This window comes from Molossus molossus, unplaced genomic scaffold (genome assembly GCF_014108415.1).
Source record: "Molossus molossus isolate mMolMol1 unplaced genomic scaffold, mMolMol1.p scaffold_m16_p_10, whole genome shotgun sequence".
NCBI lineage: Eukaryota > Metazoa > Chordata > Mammalia > Chiroptera > Molossidae > Molossus > Molossus molossus.
Genome location: NW_023425345.1, coordinates 66,227,750 through 66,245,496, shown reverse-complemented (window position 1 = coordinate 66,245,496; position 17,747 = coordinate 66,227,750). Strand labels below are relative to the sequence as shown.

Here is a 17,747-nt window from a genome sequence, read left to right as displayed (position 1 = left end):
GTCGGCCTGCGGTCTGGAGAGACCCGGGTTCGGTTCCCGCTAAGGGCACGTACTTCGGTTGCAGTTTGTCCCCGGCCCTGGTTGGTCGTGAGGGTGGCAGCCACTCGATGTGTCCCTTTCACATCGATGTTTCTCTCTCGCTCTCTCCCTCCCACTCTATCTGTACAAAAATTGGAAAAATGTCCTCGGGTGAGGATAAAAACAAAACAAAACAAAACAAAAAATAAAGATACAAATGCCCAGGTTCCACCTCTGGAGCTGTTTGTTGATACAGGGTCCAGCATCCTTCTGTTTTTGCCAATCCCTTTAGGGGAGTCTGAGGCACAGCCTGGTTAGGAGGCATTGCTTGAGCTGAATTCTCTTCTCTATTAGCACCCTAATGTAACAGTTGTTTTACCACGCTCTTTTAATATTCCACTTAGTTCTTTTTATCTTTAAATAAATTCTACATATTAATCTTCAAATCAGTTTTATCAAGTACTGTTATTTAAAAGAGTGTAATCACAAGGTAATATAGTCTCTGGTTGGTGTTGATGATTTTATGGCTTTATAATGAAAGCAGAGTTCTAATGGGAAAATGTTATTTATCTTCTCTACCTTATAGACATGATGACATGTATACACAGCCTCTGGTGACAACTTACTTCATTCCTTTACAATAGAGTGGTATTTGAATTAAATTGTTTAGAGCACTTCAATGATACACTGAGAAGGAAACTCTTTTTATACATACTATGTGATGGGTTATATTCAACTTTCTTTCTCTCAAAAAAGGAAGACAATTATCATAGAAATTATTAATCACTTTAAAACAAATTAAATGTAGAATCACATTAAATGTATATTTGAATGTTCAATAAATATTTTAAATAGCAACAATAATAGCTGCCATCTATTGAGTGTTCACTGTTTGCCATATACTGTGTGTTAAGTACTTTACAAAGATTATCTCATTCATTTATCACAAAAATTCTATAAGGTTATTACTTTTTCTATTTCCATTTTATAGACAGAGAAACTGACTGCCAGAGTTTAGGTAATTTACCTCAAGTCATAGTCTAATAAATCACAGATTAGGATTCTAACCAGATGGTCAGACTCCAAAGCCTATGGTCTTTTTTTTTTAATGTTTAAGTAGACTGTTGTTTAGAATAGGTTTAAATTTACAGAAAAATGTAAAAGATAGTACAAAGAGTTCCAGTATACTCTATATCTTTCCCAGTTTCCCTTCTTACTAGCGTCTGACTTTAGGATGATACGTTTGTTACAATGTTGACATGCTATTACTAAAGTCCACAGTCTATTCACATTTCCTTCATTTTTACCAGACATGCCTTCTGCCTCCCAGGGTCTCATCCAGGACACCTCATTACATTTAGCTGCCATGTCTCCTTCAGCTCTTCTTGCTGTGATAGTTTCTCAGACTTTTCCAGTTTTTGGTGACTTGGACAGTTTTGAGGAGTATTGGTCAGCACCGGTCTACAGTTTTTGTAGAATGTCCCTTGACTGAAATTTGTCTGATATTTTTCTCATGATTAGCTTGAGGTTATGGGTTTTGGGGTGGTAGACCATGTAGGTAAAGAACCGTTTTCACATCACATCACATCACATCACATCACATCACATCACATCACATCACATCACATCACATCACATCACATCACAGGTACACGATATTTACATGATGTTAACCATAGTTGAGGTAGTACCTATCAGGTTCTACACTTCATTTTATTTTTTTTAAAGTTCACTCTTCTTTTTAAAAGTAATTTTTCTTTATTGATTTTAGAGAGAGAGGAAGGGAGAGGGAGAGAGAGAAACATCAGTGAGAGAGAACACTGATCAGCCGCCTCCTGCATGCCCCCCACTGGGGATCTGGCCCACAGCCTGGGCATGTGCCCTGACCGGGAATCGAACTGGCGACCTCTCGGTGCATGGGTCGACGCTCAACCACTGAGCCACACCAGCTGGGCAGGTTCTACACTTTAAATTACTACTCCCACCCCTTTCCATATTGTACTGTCTGTAAGGAAGTCACTATGCGCAGTCCACTTAAGGAAGAGTTACGCTCCCCTCCCTGAGTGGAGCAGAGCCCGTGTTCTCTTGCCCACCATGTCATTCCTCCCACTTGTTCTGTCTGGATCGCACTTCTACTCTAGTTCTCCCCATTTTTCTGTTCCCCGTTATGATAAATTCCTAAAAAGGGTTATGTATACTCTAGTTTCTCCTTTCTCCCTTCAGTCTGCTCCAGTCAGAGTCCTCTCCTCCAAGGTCACCGTGGCTAAATCCAGCGGTCAGTTCTTCATTTTATTTGACACAGTCGGTCACTCCTTCCCCCTGGAAGCACGTTCTTTACTTCTAGAACGTTACACTCTATTTATTGTCTTCTCTTTTTACAGGTTCCTCTTTACCTCTCTGATCTCTTGGAGTGTCCCTGGGATTAGTCCATGGACCTTTTCTCTTCTGTGTATCTACTATACCCACTATTTGTCAGTTCCATTTTTGTGCTAATAACTCAGATTTCTAGCCTGGGTCTCTCGAACACCAGCACCATCCATCTACTTGCCTGTTTGACGGAACAACTCCAACCTAACAGTCCAGAAATGCTCCCCACCCCCCGAACTGTTTCTCCATCGCAGTTAATGGCAACTCCATCCTTCACTGGTTCAAGACAAAAATATTAGTCTTTAATGACTTCTTACTTTCTCTTGTAAACCACATCCTGTCTCTCAGTAAATGCTGTTGACTGTGCCTTCAGGATCAACCTAATAATCTGACAACATCTTACCACTGTCACCACTGCCGCCCTGGTCCAAACCACCATCAGATCCCACCTGGACAATTTTAGCAGCCTCCTGACTGGGCTCCCTGCTACTGCCCTTGCCCCCCTCCAGTCTCCCGTCAACACAAGCCAGTGAGTCAAGTATCTGTGAAAAGTATTTGATATCACTATCTTCTTCAGAACCTTCCAGCAGCTCCTCACTGCTCAGTAAACACCGAAGTCCTCCACTGCCTTTCTCACTTCCTTCTTTTTTGCTGGACTCTAGCCACACTGGCCTCCTTGGACACGCAAGGAGCATTTTTTCTGTAGGTGACCTGGAGGCTTCCTTCCTTCCTGTTTTTGATTATTACTTACCCTGGCCACTCTTTTAAAATTGACACCCCCTGTACCCTTATGCTTCTTTCCTACTTTATATTTCTCCGTGTCATTTATCCTTCTCCACATACTTTATCTGTCTTTGCTTATGTGTTTATTGTGCATACAGAAATAAGACTCCTGCGGGCAGGGGATGTTTGTTTGCTTTGTTTTCTGCATACTCCTCTGGTGTCTAAAATTGTACCTGGTACAGCCCTGGCTGGTTCAGCTCAGCGGTTAGAGCATTGACCCTTGGACCAAAGGGTCATGGGTTCGATTCCCAATCAAGGACACTCCTTGGGTTGCAGGTTCAGTCCCAAGCCCCCGTCTGGGTTATATGGGAGGCAACCAATCAGTGTGTCTTTCTCACATCGATGTTTCTCTCTCTCTCCCTCCCTCCCTTCAACTCTATTTAAAGAGCAATGGAAAAATATACTCGAGTAAAGATTAACAAAAAATAAAATTGTACCTGGTACAGAGTAGGCATGCAGTAAATATCTGTTGACTGAATGAATTAATGAACAGATAGATGTCTGTTGAACATCCAGAACCTTCTTGGGCAGAATTTTAGACAAAGCATTGTACAAGGATTTTTCCAATTTAACGGAGGCAACAGATTTATACAGATGTTATCAAGAAGTTAACAAGGGAAGGTGGTGTGGGGAAATAGTACTGATCATTGCTGGGGTGTGGATTCTGAGTTCCAGATTGAAACGTTGGTGTTGAGGGTGAAATGTTCTTAGATTCTCTCCCAGAGGTAATGTTAAGTCCATACCTGGGTCTGGGATGGAGAGAGCAGGACAGATGGGGATAGCTGAAAAATCATGCACAGCTTTTCCCCATTATTAAGTTATGAGCCCTACTCAGGTATTGGGGTAACAAGTACACATGAGCCTAAGTATGAATAAATATTATTTCTTTTAATTTATTTTTATCCTCACCCAAGGACATTTTTTGTTCAGATAGAGCGGAAGGGGGTGAGAGAAAGAGAGAAACATCAATGTGAAAGAGACACATCAAGTGGCTGCCACCCGCACAACCCAACCGGGGCTGGGGACAAACTGAAACCGAGGTACGTGCCCTTAGCGGGAACCGAACCCGGGTCTCTCTGGACCACAGGCCGACGCTCTAACCGCTGAGCCAAACCGGCCAGGGCAATAAGTATTATTTCTTGTAAAATTTCTTAGCTAATGGATATTAATGCTACAGTCTGGAAAGAGGAGTTGAGCTAACTTAGACTTTTGAAATTTGTTTTACTTCTTTTGCAATTAAAAATATCTTCAAGCCCAGGTCGGTTTGGCTCAGCGGTCGGAGCATTGGCCTTCGGACCAGAGTCCCGGGTTTGGTTCCTGTTAGGGGCACATACCAAAAAAAAAAAAAAAAAAAAACCCAAACAAAAAAAACCCCAAAACAAACAAACAAAAAATATCTTCAATCTTAAATATTCTGTTTTTTTAGATGCCTAATTTTTTTGTGTTTTTCAGGAAGAAGGAAGAGAGCCACCTTTTCTTTTTCCCATCATGTTATCTCAAAACAAACTTGTGAGGCTGCAGTGTTTATTTCCTAGGGGTTTTAGCACGTGGTAAAATGCAAATAAAAAGGCTCCAAATAGGGTGTGTTGCGTTATTCTAAAAAACCCCTTCAGACACCTATTTGCATATGAAGAGTGATTTCTGCAGCTGAATTCCCCAGTGGTTAGCACTACCTAGATAGTCCTGCCTTTCAAACCAGAGCCTCGGAGCACCTTTGAGCACCAACCGATTATCAAGCAATCAATATATTCAGGTTAACTAATCGCTGAACTTCTCGGGTCGACCTTTTGGCTTATATTATGCCAAGATGCCTTTCAAAGGAAAGATTTGCCTTCCAAAAAGTGGTTTTTAAACGATGTTTCGCTACAGTGTATCTTTTTATTTAGAATGTTCTTAACTTTAACAACACAATCATAGAGAAATTTACTCTTTATTTGTTTAGTACTGTGAATAAACAAAGTGCTATATCCTGGAAGGGGACAAATGTGGAAGGATAAGCAAAAACTAGGACTATTGAGGAATATAATTAAGGATAAGAGTTTGCATCCTTTTCCATCAAATTGAAGGTATTGTTTTATAGAATTTGATCTAAATGAATCATACACTTTATGGATGCTAATGATACTCTTTAGTGGTGTTTCTATTCAAAATGCATTATCACTGGAGAAAAGCTATTAAGGTTGCACTCTGAAACACTAGTTAGAGGAAGAAAACATTTCATTTCTAGTCCTGGAGGCAACCCATGCATGCAGTATTCATTGTAACAGAGCCCTGGTCAGTTTCACACCAGGAATTGTTCTTATTAGAAAAATGCTTTTGCCTAATCTGGCTCTCCTTAGATAGTGCAAACTCAGAAACCTTTGCCCGTGGTCAGTGTTAGGGAACTAAAAACCCAGCTCTTTGGGCATCTGTTCGTTCACCCACCAGCTAAATCTCAGAAATGTGCTTAAGGAAGAGAGTTTTACATTAGCAGTTTCTCAGCCAAGTCACAGGACGAGGGAGTTCAGGCTCATGGCTTGTCACACTTTTCAAAGGAAAATTCAGAAATTAAAAAAAGAAAAGAAAAAACAGGGGAAGGAATTATGTGGAAAATCTGACATCCTCTAGGACTTGAAAAGTTCCAGATTTCCTTAGTAATTATAAACCGTTCCTTTCCTCCTGTGATAATCAGGAGGAAATGTTTATGCCTTTTTATGTGCAAATCTTGTGTATGAGACTCCTGCTACTATTGCCACCAGATGGGTCGTCCAAAAAGTAAAGCTTCCATCTTTGTATCAGAAATTTTATACTGGTCCATCCACTTTCAGGATCAAGTTTAACCTGTGCTAACACTCAGGGCCCCTCTCTGTCCTTCAGCAAATATGTATTGAACATCTACTATGTGCTGGGCACATTCTTACAAAGGTAACTCGGGACTTCATGAAGCTCGCTCACCTTTTCTTAAGCATAAACCCTCTGCTCTAAGCAACACTGGTGTCCTCTGCCCCCTCATGCCCTTTTCTTTATTTCTGGAACAATTCCCCTTTTGACAGCTCTTCCATCTTTCCTTTGCCTATTTGAACATTACCCTAATGCACCCCTGATGCAAAGCCAGCTGAGTTCCCATTCACCCTAAGCTGCTTCCCTGTGGTAGCCCACAAGAGCATCTTCCTCTTCTTTTTTAAAATATTTTTTTCTGTATTGATTTTTAGAGAGAGAGGAAAGGAGAGAAAGATAGAAACACAATGAGAGAAAACATCGATTGGCTGCGTCCTGTGTGCCCCCCACTGGGGATCGGACCTACAACCTGGACATGTGCCCTGACCTAGAATCGAACCAGTGACCTCTTGGTGCATGGGTCAACGCTCAACCACTGAGCCACACTGGCTGGGCAAGGGCATCTTCTTTCTTCACCCCTATTAAATTATGTGCATGTCTTGTCCCAAAGATTCAAAGTGTAGAAGAAACTGTTTTCTCTAAAAAAGAAAAGAAAGAAAGAAAAAGAATCCTGTTATATGTTATATAAATATTATTAATTTACATGGTACATTATACCCAATACTGTCTAAATATTAGCCAATTAACTTACTAATAAAAAAAAAAGTAGAAACCTAAATGTCCCCTTTACTGAAAGTTGATATTTAGCATGACCTCATTGGAATGTCAATTTTGAGACTAGGAAGCATTTGCAAGACTGGAGGGGTTGTGCAGTCAGTGCTCATGTAATTAGTAGGTCAGGGAAGGGCAAACTAGTTTACCGTATGTTTTGGGAGGGATTACTTCGAAAGACATTTACTAATGAGGTGTTTGAGATTGCTCAGTGAGACTGTGACCTGTCTGGACTCACACCACAGGCCGATGGCAGAGCCACCACTAAACTAGCATGTCCCTACATATTCCCAGGAGGCCGGCTCTGCTCTCTTGACTGGCAGCTTTTCTCCTTAGAAGACAGTATAGTTCATGAGGCGCAGAGTTTGTTCTTTTGTCTTTTTTTTTTTTTCAAACTGAAACTCCAGTGATTTTTTTCTCCCCAGGATAGTGTACCCCTATCCAATAATTTCTTTTTTTTTATCCTCACCCGAGGACATTTTTCCATTTTTTGTTCAGGTAGAGTGGGAGGGAGAGAGAAGAACAGAGAGAGAGAGAGAGAAACATCGATGTGAAAGGAACACATCGAGTGGCTGCCACCCGCACAGCCGACCAGGGCCGGGGACAAACTGCAACCGAGGTACGCGCCCCTAGCGGGAACCGAACCTGGGTCTCTCAGGACCGCAGGCCGACGCTCTAACCGCTGAGCCAAACTGGCCAGGGCTATCCAATAATTTCTTAAGAATTGGCCTCTCTTTGGAAATACTCATAGTTGTAAATTTAGCTCAGACTCCAGAAACCACTCCTCTGAGAAGCCTTTCATGACGCCCCCATCTTTAGTTAGGGACCCCTTTTCTTGCTCCCCTCACACTTGGTACCCACAATTACTACATTGCTCGTACCTAGTAAATACTCAACAAATGTTTGAACTACACTGATTTGCAGTATTTCCTCCAAGAAATTTTAGAAATAGTATTTGTGAAAAATGTGCTTCAATCAAATAGGTAGATTATTTCACCAAAAGGAAATGCATTCGAGTTACCTCATTTTTGCCCTGAAGCCCCTTTCTATTTTTTTTTTTTTTTAATGATAAGCTATCTAAAATATACATTAGCATTTGGATAGTCCTTGACTCTTCATGAGACATCATCATCTCTTCAAAGAGAATAGTGAATACAGTGATACCTCGGTTCTCGAACATAATTCGTTCCAGGAGGATGGTCAAGAACCGAATTGTTCGAGAACCGAAGCAATGAAACCCAATAGGAAAGCGGACTCCACAAAGCGTGACTCCCTCTCTGCACTCACACTGATGACGCAAGCAAGGCGCGCTGGGCCGAATGAACGCCATTCGGCTCAACTCGGCTCATCTCGGAAGTTCGAGTTCCAAATATTTGTTCGGATTCCGAGACAAAAGTTTCTCGAATCTCCTGGTCGAATACCGATTTGGTCGAAAACCGAGGCGTTCGAGAACCGAGGTATCACTGTATATTCCTGCCAGAACTTAAAATATGGAGCAAGGGCAAACACATTCCAACTTAATGATGTCAGACGTTTGATTGTAGCTGCTTTTGCCCCTACAGCTTAAGCATGCTTTCAAATGGAATGTCTCTACTTTATCTTCCCTTATCTGATATGTACTCACAAAAGCTGCCACTCCCTTTTACTCTCTTCTGGTATAAAATGAGACTGAAATAACAGAAAATTCAAGATAAAACTTTGTGTGTATTAGTCAGGATAGACTAAGTTATGCTGCAGTAACAAACACCACCAAAATCTCAGTGGTAAACATGACAGAGGTTTACGTTTTGCTCACGGGAAGAGCACTGAGAGTCTAGTACAGCTGACCTCGTGGTGGCTCAGCACTCCAGACTGCTTAGATTTTGAGGCACCCCCATATCAACATGTGTGTCTGCCATTGCTGTGGTGGGAATGGGAACCTGGAGAATTGTGCTTTGGCTCTTCAATATTTCTGGCTGGACTCCTTGGAAAAGTAGTTAATAACAGGGTTAGGGCAGGGGAAGTACAAAGTGGGCCTAGAGCATCTTGTAAGCCAGAAAATAAGGGAGTATTCCAAAAATGATAGGGCTTATCACACAGGAGCCAGCCCAAATGGACAAAGCTGGAACAATTTTAGCAACAAAATAATAATGATAGCACTGGATTTTAACCTCTGGAATAGGTACTCATGAGTTCATGATGATATAAATAAATAAATTAGTTAAACAAATGGGGGAGAAGAGAGAGCACTTTCTTACAGAAGAACTGTAGTTAATAAACACAGAAGGGAAAATAAAGAATCCCCATTAAGCAAACACCAGAGTAATGAACTATGATAAACAAAATCCTCTTATAGATGTGAACATTTATGGGCAAAATCTGAGGAGAAACAGGATATTTCCATAGTCCTGAGGTATTTCCCCCAACATAGTTATTAATTATAAAGGGAAAGACAATTTAATAGTGCAGATACCACTTTACCCAAATAATCAAAATGAACATCACCGGTAATAAGACATCAGCATCATGAGCCTCTTGATATGATGCACTGGGAAGGACACACGGGAAGACTGAGGAATATCCAACTGGAGGAGATTAAGTATCAACTGACTGCAATGCGAGTAACTGGATAGGATTTTTAGAAGAGCAACAGGACAGTGGGAAAACTGGTGAAATTAGATTAAGGTCTGCCGTTCAGTCATCACTGGTTCTAATGACTGGAAGGTAGTTCTGTAAGATGTTGACATGAGGAGAAGCTGGTGAGGAACTAAAGTTAGTTCAAAATACAAAACTATAAACACAATTAAATAAAGCACACAAAGCGCAGCAAAAAAAGTATTTCAATAACTACTCTTTGGTCCTTCTTGTTGCAATTTCCACAGCGGAGCGACTTTCAAACAGCTGGCTGGATGTTCGGCATATTGAAAAATATGTAGATCAAGGTAAAAGTGGAACGAGAGAATTACTTTGGTCCTGGGCACAGAAAAACAAGACCATCGGCGACCTTTTACAGATCCTCCATGAGATGGGACATCATCGAGCTATCCATTTAATTGCAAACCATGGTAAACACTGACTTTTATGATGCGGCTCTTGGTCCACTTAATAGGAATTGTAATTTGTAAATGTGAATATTCCATTTTATTTAAGACAGTGACTGGCCATGCTATTTGTCACCGAATTCTTACCAGTGCCATTTATCTGAAGCAGGCCTCACAGCTTCACTTCTGTGGGGGTCGGGGGGTGACACTTCCATTCCTTACTATCTAATTTATAGAACACATTCCTTTCTACCAATTTATAGTTTGGGTTTTTAAAAAAATTTATACGTACAAACTACACTTTTTGAAATGTTTTATTCTTCGCAATATGAATCAACTCTCTATCCAAGCTCTGAAACTCTTTGAATCATAAACAGAATCACAATATGAGTAAAATATAAGTAATGTCATAATTTGTTTTATCATATAAGAAGTTAAAAATATAATTGGATTTCCACCCTGTATTTTAGTGCAAACGATATTCCTCCAGAATAACTCTAGGATTTCTTTTTTATCCATACTGCTCTTTTTATGCTGTGGCCTCTAACTCTGCCTTACCTGTTTACTACCCATTCCACAGCGGCCTAATTCTTCCCTGTCTTGTCTGTTTCTCATGCTGAGTCATGCCTTACATTTAGGGTAACCTGATAAGTAAAGCTCATGAAGTTTTCTCCACTCATTTTTTGTCATTAAATTAATCTCCTGATGTCACCTGTTCTGTATCCACTTTAGATTTATTCCCTTCAACAAGAATGATCTTCAGTGATCTTGGGTCTTATAGACTCAGGGCTCTTAGGTGGAAACTCTTTTGAATCAACATCCTTGTTATTTGCCTCTTTCATTCAGGAATATTTCTGTATATTTGCACACATGCTCTTTGATAATCTAGTTAATGCACTTGAGCCTCTATCTTATCACCCAAAGAAACGCACAAAGAAGAAATTGTCAGAGATTTGTACCAGAAAACTGTAGCTTCTGATTGACTTATTTTGTAGGTTTTCCATGTTAATGGGTTATTAGACAGTTCCCAATAGGCTTCTACCATGATATTCTCTATATAACTTGATTAACCCATTTTTGTCTTTTGCACACTACTTCTTCAGTTAGTTTCATGGAGCAGAATGCTTCACTATGAAGCTAAATGATCAATTAAAATGCATTGAGTTCCTGGGAACTGTAAATTCAATGCCTTATCATCTGAGCCTTTTCCAGCCACTGAAACCACCCACACAACTTGCTCTTCACTATAAACTCGAACCATTTTGGTAAGACACATGGAGATGTTTTATAGATACGGCTGGAATAGATTTCAGCGTATCTCTCACTCTTTGCATTGTTTATGCAGTAGAGAATGATGTGTGCTGAGTAGGCAAAAACGTCACATTCTTGGTTGACTCCTAGTCTGTTGCACATGCAACATTGATTTTATTTTTTATATGGGAGATTAGCTGATTGGTGGAAAAATAATTATTTACTGCCCTAGTCCCAGGAGACAGGTAAATCTGAGATGACAGAGAGAGTAACGCCTTGTTCTGAGTCCTTTACTGAGGAAAATAGCACTATTTAATTGCAATTGATTGAGAGGATGCTTTGCATTCTTTAAAAACATTAATTACGTAGCTTGTTAAAAGCAGCAATGTGATGATTCATTGGAAACATTGAGTGTAGCCTGCTTAACAGATGTCTCCTATGATAACTGCTCACCAATTTAGCAGTTTAGAGAAAAAGATTTAGTCTTTGTTGTTACCATGGCCAGAGTTATCAGTTATCCAAATAATTCATTATCTACCCAGATATCCATTTTTGCCTACCTTTCTTAAAATTATTCAGTTTGGTAGGGTGAACTACCAAATTTCTTTGGAGAAATTTCTTATGCCAACCTCCAAAGATCACTTTATAGACTTTTCTTATGAGTCCTACTGAGAAAGGCCTTGTGTTTCCTGCTAGTCATCATTCCTGCAGTTCAGTTGGCTGCATAGGTGGTTTTTTAACTTTCATAAAAAAATATCCTCAGATCTCAGGACATAACCAAGTTGTTCAAGAAGCTGGACTCTTAACTTACTGTCTTTATATTTCTGGCACACATCTTTACATATCACATTTTGCATTTATAGTTCAATGATCAGCAATTGTTTTTTAGTTTTGATGTGAAATCCACAGCTTTCTGCTGGCTTCTTAGGAGAGCCATTTTGAGTTTTTCATTTTATATGACAGTGAAGTATTGTCCTCTCTTTTTGTGAGCAATAAAAGAACAATGACTTTTAGTGCCCTTATGGTTCCTAATCTCCAGATTTTGTTTTATACAACAATACCTTATTTAGGATTTTTTTTTTTCCCTTGCCTAACTTCCCTAGCTAGAATCGCTAGTATATTTTCTAATAGAAGTAGCAAGACCAGACATCCTTTTCTTGTTGCTGATCTGAAAGGGAAAACATTCAGTCTTTCAGAATTATGTATGATGTTATCTGTGGGCTTTTCACAGATGTTCTTTATCAAATTAAGGGAATTCTCTTCTATTCTTATGGTTGTTATTATGATAGGTTATTGGATTTTACAGGTTTTGTTCCTCATTCTATTAATATGGTGTATTTCACTGATTGATTTTTCAGATATTAAGTCAATATTGGATTTCTGGGATGACTTCCACTTGGTTGTAGTATATAATCCTTCTTATATGTTTCTGGATTTGGTTTGCTAATATTTTGTTGAGGATTTTTGTACCTATATACATAAGGGATATTGGTCTGTAATTTTCCTGTATTTTGTCTGGCATTGGTATAAGGAAAATATTGACGTCAAAAGAATAATTTGGGAGTTGTTACCTCCTCTTCTATTTTGGAAGAATTTGTGAAGGACTGGTATTATATTTTCTTTAGTTATTGGTAGTGTTCCCTGTGAATTCATCCAGACCTGTACTTTTCTTTGTGGGAAGTCTTAAAATATTAATTCAATCTCTGTCTCTGTTATAGGTCCATTCAGATTGTTTATTTCTTCTTGAGTTAGTTTCAGTAATTTGTGTTTTTCTAGAAATCTGTTTATATCATCTAAGTTATCTAATTTTTTTACATATAGTTGTTCTTGTATTCATAATTCTTTTTATTTCTGTAAGGTTGGTAGTTATGTCTCCTGGTTTTGTTCTTGTTTTAGTAATTTTTGTCTTTCCTCTTCCTTGGTCATTTTTAATAAAGGATTGTCAAATTTGTGATATTTTCACAAATTTGAAACCAATCCCCTTTGGTTTCATTGATTTTTCTCTCTCATTTTTCTATTTTTTATTTTATTTAATTCCACTCTAATCTTAATTCTTTCTTCCCTTCTGCTTTAGTTTAGTTTACTCTTCTTTTTCTAGCTTCTTAAGGTATAAATTTAGGTTACTGATTTGAGATATTTCTTCTTTTTTAATGTAAGTATATACAACTATAAATTTTCCTTTAAGCACTGGTCTTGCTGCATTAAGTTTTGATATGTTGTGTTTTCATTTCATTCATCTTAAAGTATTTTCTAATTTCCCTTATGATTTCTTCTTATATTTGTTATTTATGACTTTGTTGTTTAATTTCCATGTATTTGTGAACCTCCCAAATTTTCTTCTGTTATTGATTTCTACTTTAGTTCCATTTTGGTCAGAGATTATGCTTTGTATGATTTCAACCCTTTGAAATTTATTGAGGCTTATTTTATTGCCTAACGTGTGGTCTATTCTGGAGAATGTTCAATGTGCACTTGTGAAGTATGTATATATTTTTCTGTTTTTGGATGGAATGTTCTATAGATGTCCGTTGGGTCTTTAGTGTTTGGTTTATAGTACTGTTCAAGGAGGTTCATTATCAATTTATTGTGTTTTATTGCCTGTCTTCTAAACAAATAGTTTAAGAAACACCAGAATACAATCTAAGGAAAATTTGAAAATGAAGTAAAAAGTTTCTAAAGTCTGAAACAAAATGTCAGAAGCAACTGCAAAATATTGCAGGGTTTTAATCTTTTATAGGAAGCCACATAGACTACTCAGTTCAGACAGTACTGTCACAGACAGAAGTGATAGTCTAAAACTGGGGAGCGGCGGTGGGTATTTGTGCTAGTTAACACAAACACGCAGACATACACACCTCTAATACCTTATGACCCAAAATGGGATGAAAAATAATCTAACCCAGGGAGATATAATCCTGTAATTGCAAAAAAACATTAAAATATGTGTATAAAAAGATGGTAACAATGTTGCCTTTTTCTTTCAATTTTCTACTTTACAGTTTAAAAAATTAAATAATAGCTAACAATAATTTAAGGTAATTATTCATGTTTTTAGTGAACCAAATTATATTTGTATGATATTTGATCATTAGAAAGCTATTCACATACATAAATTTGTAGCCATTCAATGGAAATGAAACTGAGCTTTAGAAATGAACATTACTATAAAGGTATTTATTTTCACAGTCTAAGAAAGGGGAAAAAGCAAGTTTACTAGGGACATAAACTTTTTTTTTTTTTTGATATTTAGCTCCCCTTATTTCTCTTATAGGAGCAGCTTTGAATCCTTCAGAGAAGAGTCATCAGGGAGATGGATTTCCAAACATGTTCTTCAAGGTAGAGTGTGTATGCATAGATAATGATCCTTGAACTCTGTTGCATACATAATTGAGCATAGAAATAAAATAATCAGACAGAAAAATGCTGGAGTTGCAGGTTCTAATTTAACAGCAGAAAAGCCGTAGCTCTGTTAATATACTTTGTTTACTCGGCAATTCAGAAAAGTAGAGCTTCGTAAATGTTTGAAGTTAAGAACTCGCTCCTCTTAGTGATCTGTCAGATAGGAGGCTTAGAACTATTAAGGGTGCTATAAGTTATGCATTTGTCTTAACTCAGCTTTTAATTTTTCTGTTCTAACTGGTGTTTTGCATATTGCTGTTAACTGTTATTAAAGCAGATTAGCAGCGATCATTTTTATAACAATAGAAGTCATTTAAAATTGACCATAACTGACAATGACATTGATACTTGAATTTTTACAGTTGGTCTGGAAACCTTAAATATATATGACAATGAATACTATTGAATAAAATAAAATAATTTTGCTTTCTACTAGCTTACTTCTAAATTAGATTTCACTCTACTGAACTGTATAGTCCCAGGGGGAGCTGTGGACTTCTGTTGAAGTTCTCTTCTATTTAGACTTATGAAACTGAATTACTTTAATACGTATTTCTTCTCTTAGGAAACAGCCAATGTCACAGTGGATAATGTTCTTATTCCTGAACATAATAAAAAAGGTAAAAAAACAACAACAAAAAAACCACCACCCCAACTTCTTTTTAAATCATGCTTTCAATTAAGTCAATTGAGAGGGAGAAATATCCGATAAATGTATTAGCTGTTCATTAATATGCAGATTCAGCATGAACTTTTCATAGACATCAAAATACTGTAATTTTGACTTGAGACAGTTCTGATAGATGATATATTATTGTGATATTAAAAATCTATTGGCCAATGAAGAACATAATTGTGAATTGTGATCTCTTAAGGGAAGTTCTTATTTTCTGTTTGCGAAACTTGCTATTCTATGTCAGGAAAATATTTAAAAATTATGTGGGGTTTTATATAGTTTTAGAAATTGTCATAGCATTTGCAGAGATTTTTAGAGATGTTTATATAGCAACTCTGAAAGTGGCTCTGAAAATCCAGTTATTTTCCATATCATCTTTCCTACTTTATTAGCTGAGAGAATAATGTAGTTGTACCCAGGGGTCATTCTGATAAACTTTATTTTATTTTTTATCATCACCTGAGGACATTTTTCCATTTTTTTGTTCAGATAGAGTGGGAGGGAGAGAGAGGAAGAGTGAGAGAGAAAGAAACATCGACATGAAAGGGACACATCGAGTGGCTGCCACCTGCACGACCCAACCAGGGCTGAGGACAAACTGCAACCGAGGTACATACCCTTGGTGGGAACCAAACCCAGGTCTCTCAGGACTGCAGGCCAACGCTCTAACCTCTGAGCCAAACCAGCCAGGGCCATTCTGATAAACTTTAATGGCTATCTGAGGCTACCTAGTCTAATCTTTGCCACTAGATCTGATGTTTCTTTGGTTCAAAAGAGATTTAGAAAATTTTGGTCCTTTAAGATTTAGCAATAAGGTCTAAATATTAAATTGGAAATATAGCCAAAATTGGATTCTGAAGTTTTTAGCCAAGCTTTTGCCTTTGGATTTATAGTTGGTTACCTTTTAAATGTTTCTTCCCAGTCTTTGCTTTGACATCTTTCTAATTTACTCTGAGGAAGTTAGCTAGGCATTTAGAAGATTTGGCTTATGAAAAATGTTTCCATCAGTCATTCTTAGAGAATATTGTTGAGTCATATCAAGATTTCCACTAATATAGGTTTTTTTTTTTTGGTTTCACATTCATTGTTCTAATGGCAGAGAAACAACCTCGGAAAAGTTTCCCCAACTGAGCTTTTTGGCTGATCTCTTTGGAAGGGTGATAGAATTGCAGTGCTATTGCTGAAATATTTAAAAAGCCATTTGCTCTGTGAAACAGTGGGAGCCAGACCTGAGTAAATGTCCAGAGAGCACATGGTGGGGTTCAGTTTGGCTCCTGTGCCTCACCCCGCCGACTTTCCACTGGGCTCTGCCGTATTTCTGGTATGGAAGTCCTGGCTCTTTGTAGTGGTGGCAGTGGCTCTTTAAAGAAGTAAAAGTAACTTATCTTCTCCCTCCTCTCCTTCCTAAGGAACAGTGCTTCAATCCTCCATCAGCTTTCAAAACATCATAGAAGGAACCAAAAACTTCCACAAAGACTTCCGCATCGGAGAAGGGGAGGTTTTCGAGGTATTCAGAGCGGAGGTCCAAAACCAAACCTATGCCATTAAGTTATTTAAACAGGTATGGAAAGAATTACTACCACAGGATATCAGTTCCATTTATTTGCTCATGCTTCATATTAGAATGTGTCATTTTTCATCAAGATTGAAAAGAGGTGTATTTGAAAATATAATTTCATAAATGGAAATAAGATCTATGATCTCAGGCGACTGGAGAAACGGCTGAGAAATGAATGCCTGTCTTGCAGGAATGTGGAAGTTAAATCCTTCCTATACCCAGAGGTATTGCATGAGAAAGTCTTTTCTGAAAAGCCTTGTTAGACCTTTGGGACTTGGCTTCAGACGGTCAGGTTGTGCTGGCTGCTCCAGTGTTCATGTTTGTTTGATTTTTTTAGGATGGGCAGCTTCGCAAGCTAAGCCACACACTGGCATCCCGTGGCACTTTAAAAATTGTCTTCTGCCACAGCTCAGGAGCGTGGGGGAGGGGAGGCTTCGGGTGGGAGCAGCAAGGCAGCTGAGTGCTTGGCCAAAGGGCAGAAAGGGTACTGAGGATTCTGACTGGGGAGTCGGGGAGCGATAGGTACACCATACACCCCACAGAGCCGCTCCTCGTGTTCTTCACTGTTCGTCAGCAATTAGTAAACAGTTTCTAAACTCCTTATGTGGGTGGGTACTGAACTTGCAAAGATGAATAAGGCATATTTCTGTCCTCGAGTTGCTCACAGTCTAACAGGAGGAAACAGCTGGCTAAAGAAAAGATTAAACTTCAGTGTGAGAAGTACTTGAGCAGACATTTGTCCAAAAGGTCCTAGGAGCACATACAATGTAGCCAGAGGCGGAGTGCGTCCAGCGCCCAGGAGAGTGTCTGGGACAGAGTAACCACTCAGTAAACATTTCTGCAGTAAACCAGGGGAACAGTGCATGAAAGGACGTGACCTTTCAGCTGGATTTTGAAGGATGAGTAGGATTTTGGCAGGAAGTGAGGGGTGGAACAAACAGCAGGTGGAAAGGCCTGGAGGTTCAGGCCTGAAAGCAGATGTCTTACTCATGAATAATAAATCCAAGTAGCCACAATGGTGGCGGGCATCAGCATTTTTTTAAATTGATATTTGGAGAGAGAGACAAACAACATCCATCACCTTGAT

The 17,747-nt window shown here is 38.7% G+C and overlaps 1 protein-coding gene across 2 annotated transcripts in view; it reads left to right on the top strand.

Moving 5' to 3' along the window:
- Nucleotides 1-17,747, top strand: part of IRAK3 (interleukin 1 receptor associated kinase 3) — a 47,462-nt gene that overhangs the window by 3,259 nt on the left and 26,456 nt on the right. For both annotated transcript variants that reach the window (XM_036251165.1, XM_036251166.1), the window contains exons 2-5: nt 9,618-9,800; nt 14,299-14,363; nt 14,992-15,046; nt 16,512-16,663. In XM_036251165.1, coding sequence (XP_036107058.1) covers nt 9,618-9,800; nt 14,299-14,363; nt 14,992-15,046; nt 16,512-16,663 — 455 coding nt within the window. The remainder of the gene's footprint in view (nt 1-9,617; nt 9,801-14,298; nt 14,364-14,991; nt 15,047-16,511; nt 16,664-17,747) is intronic.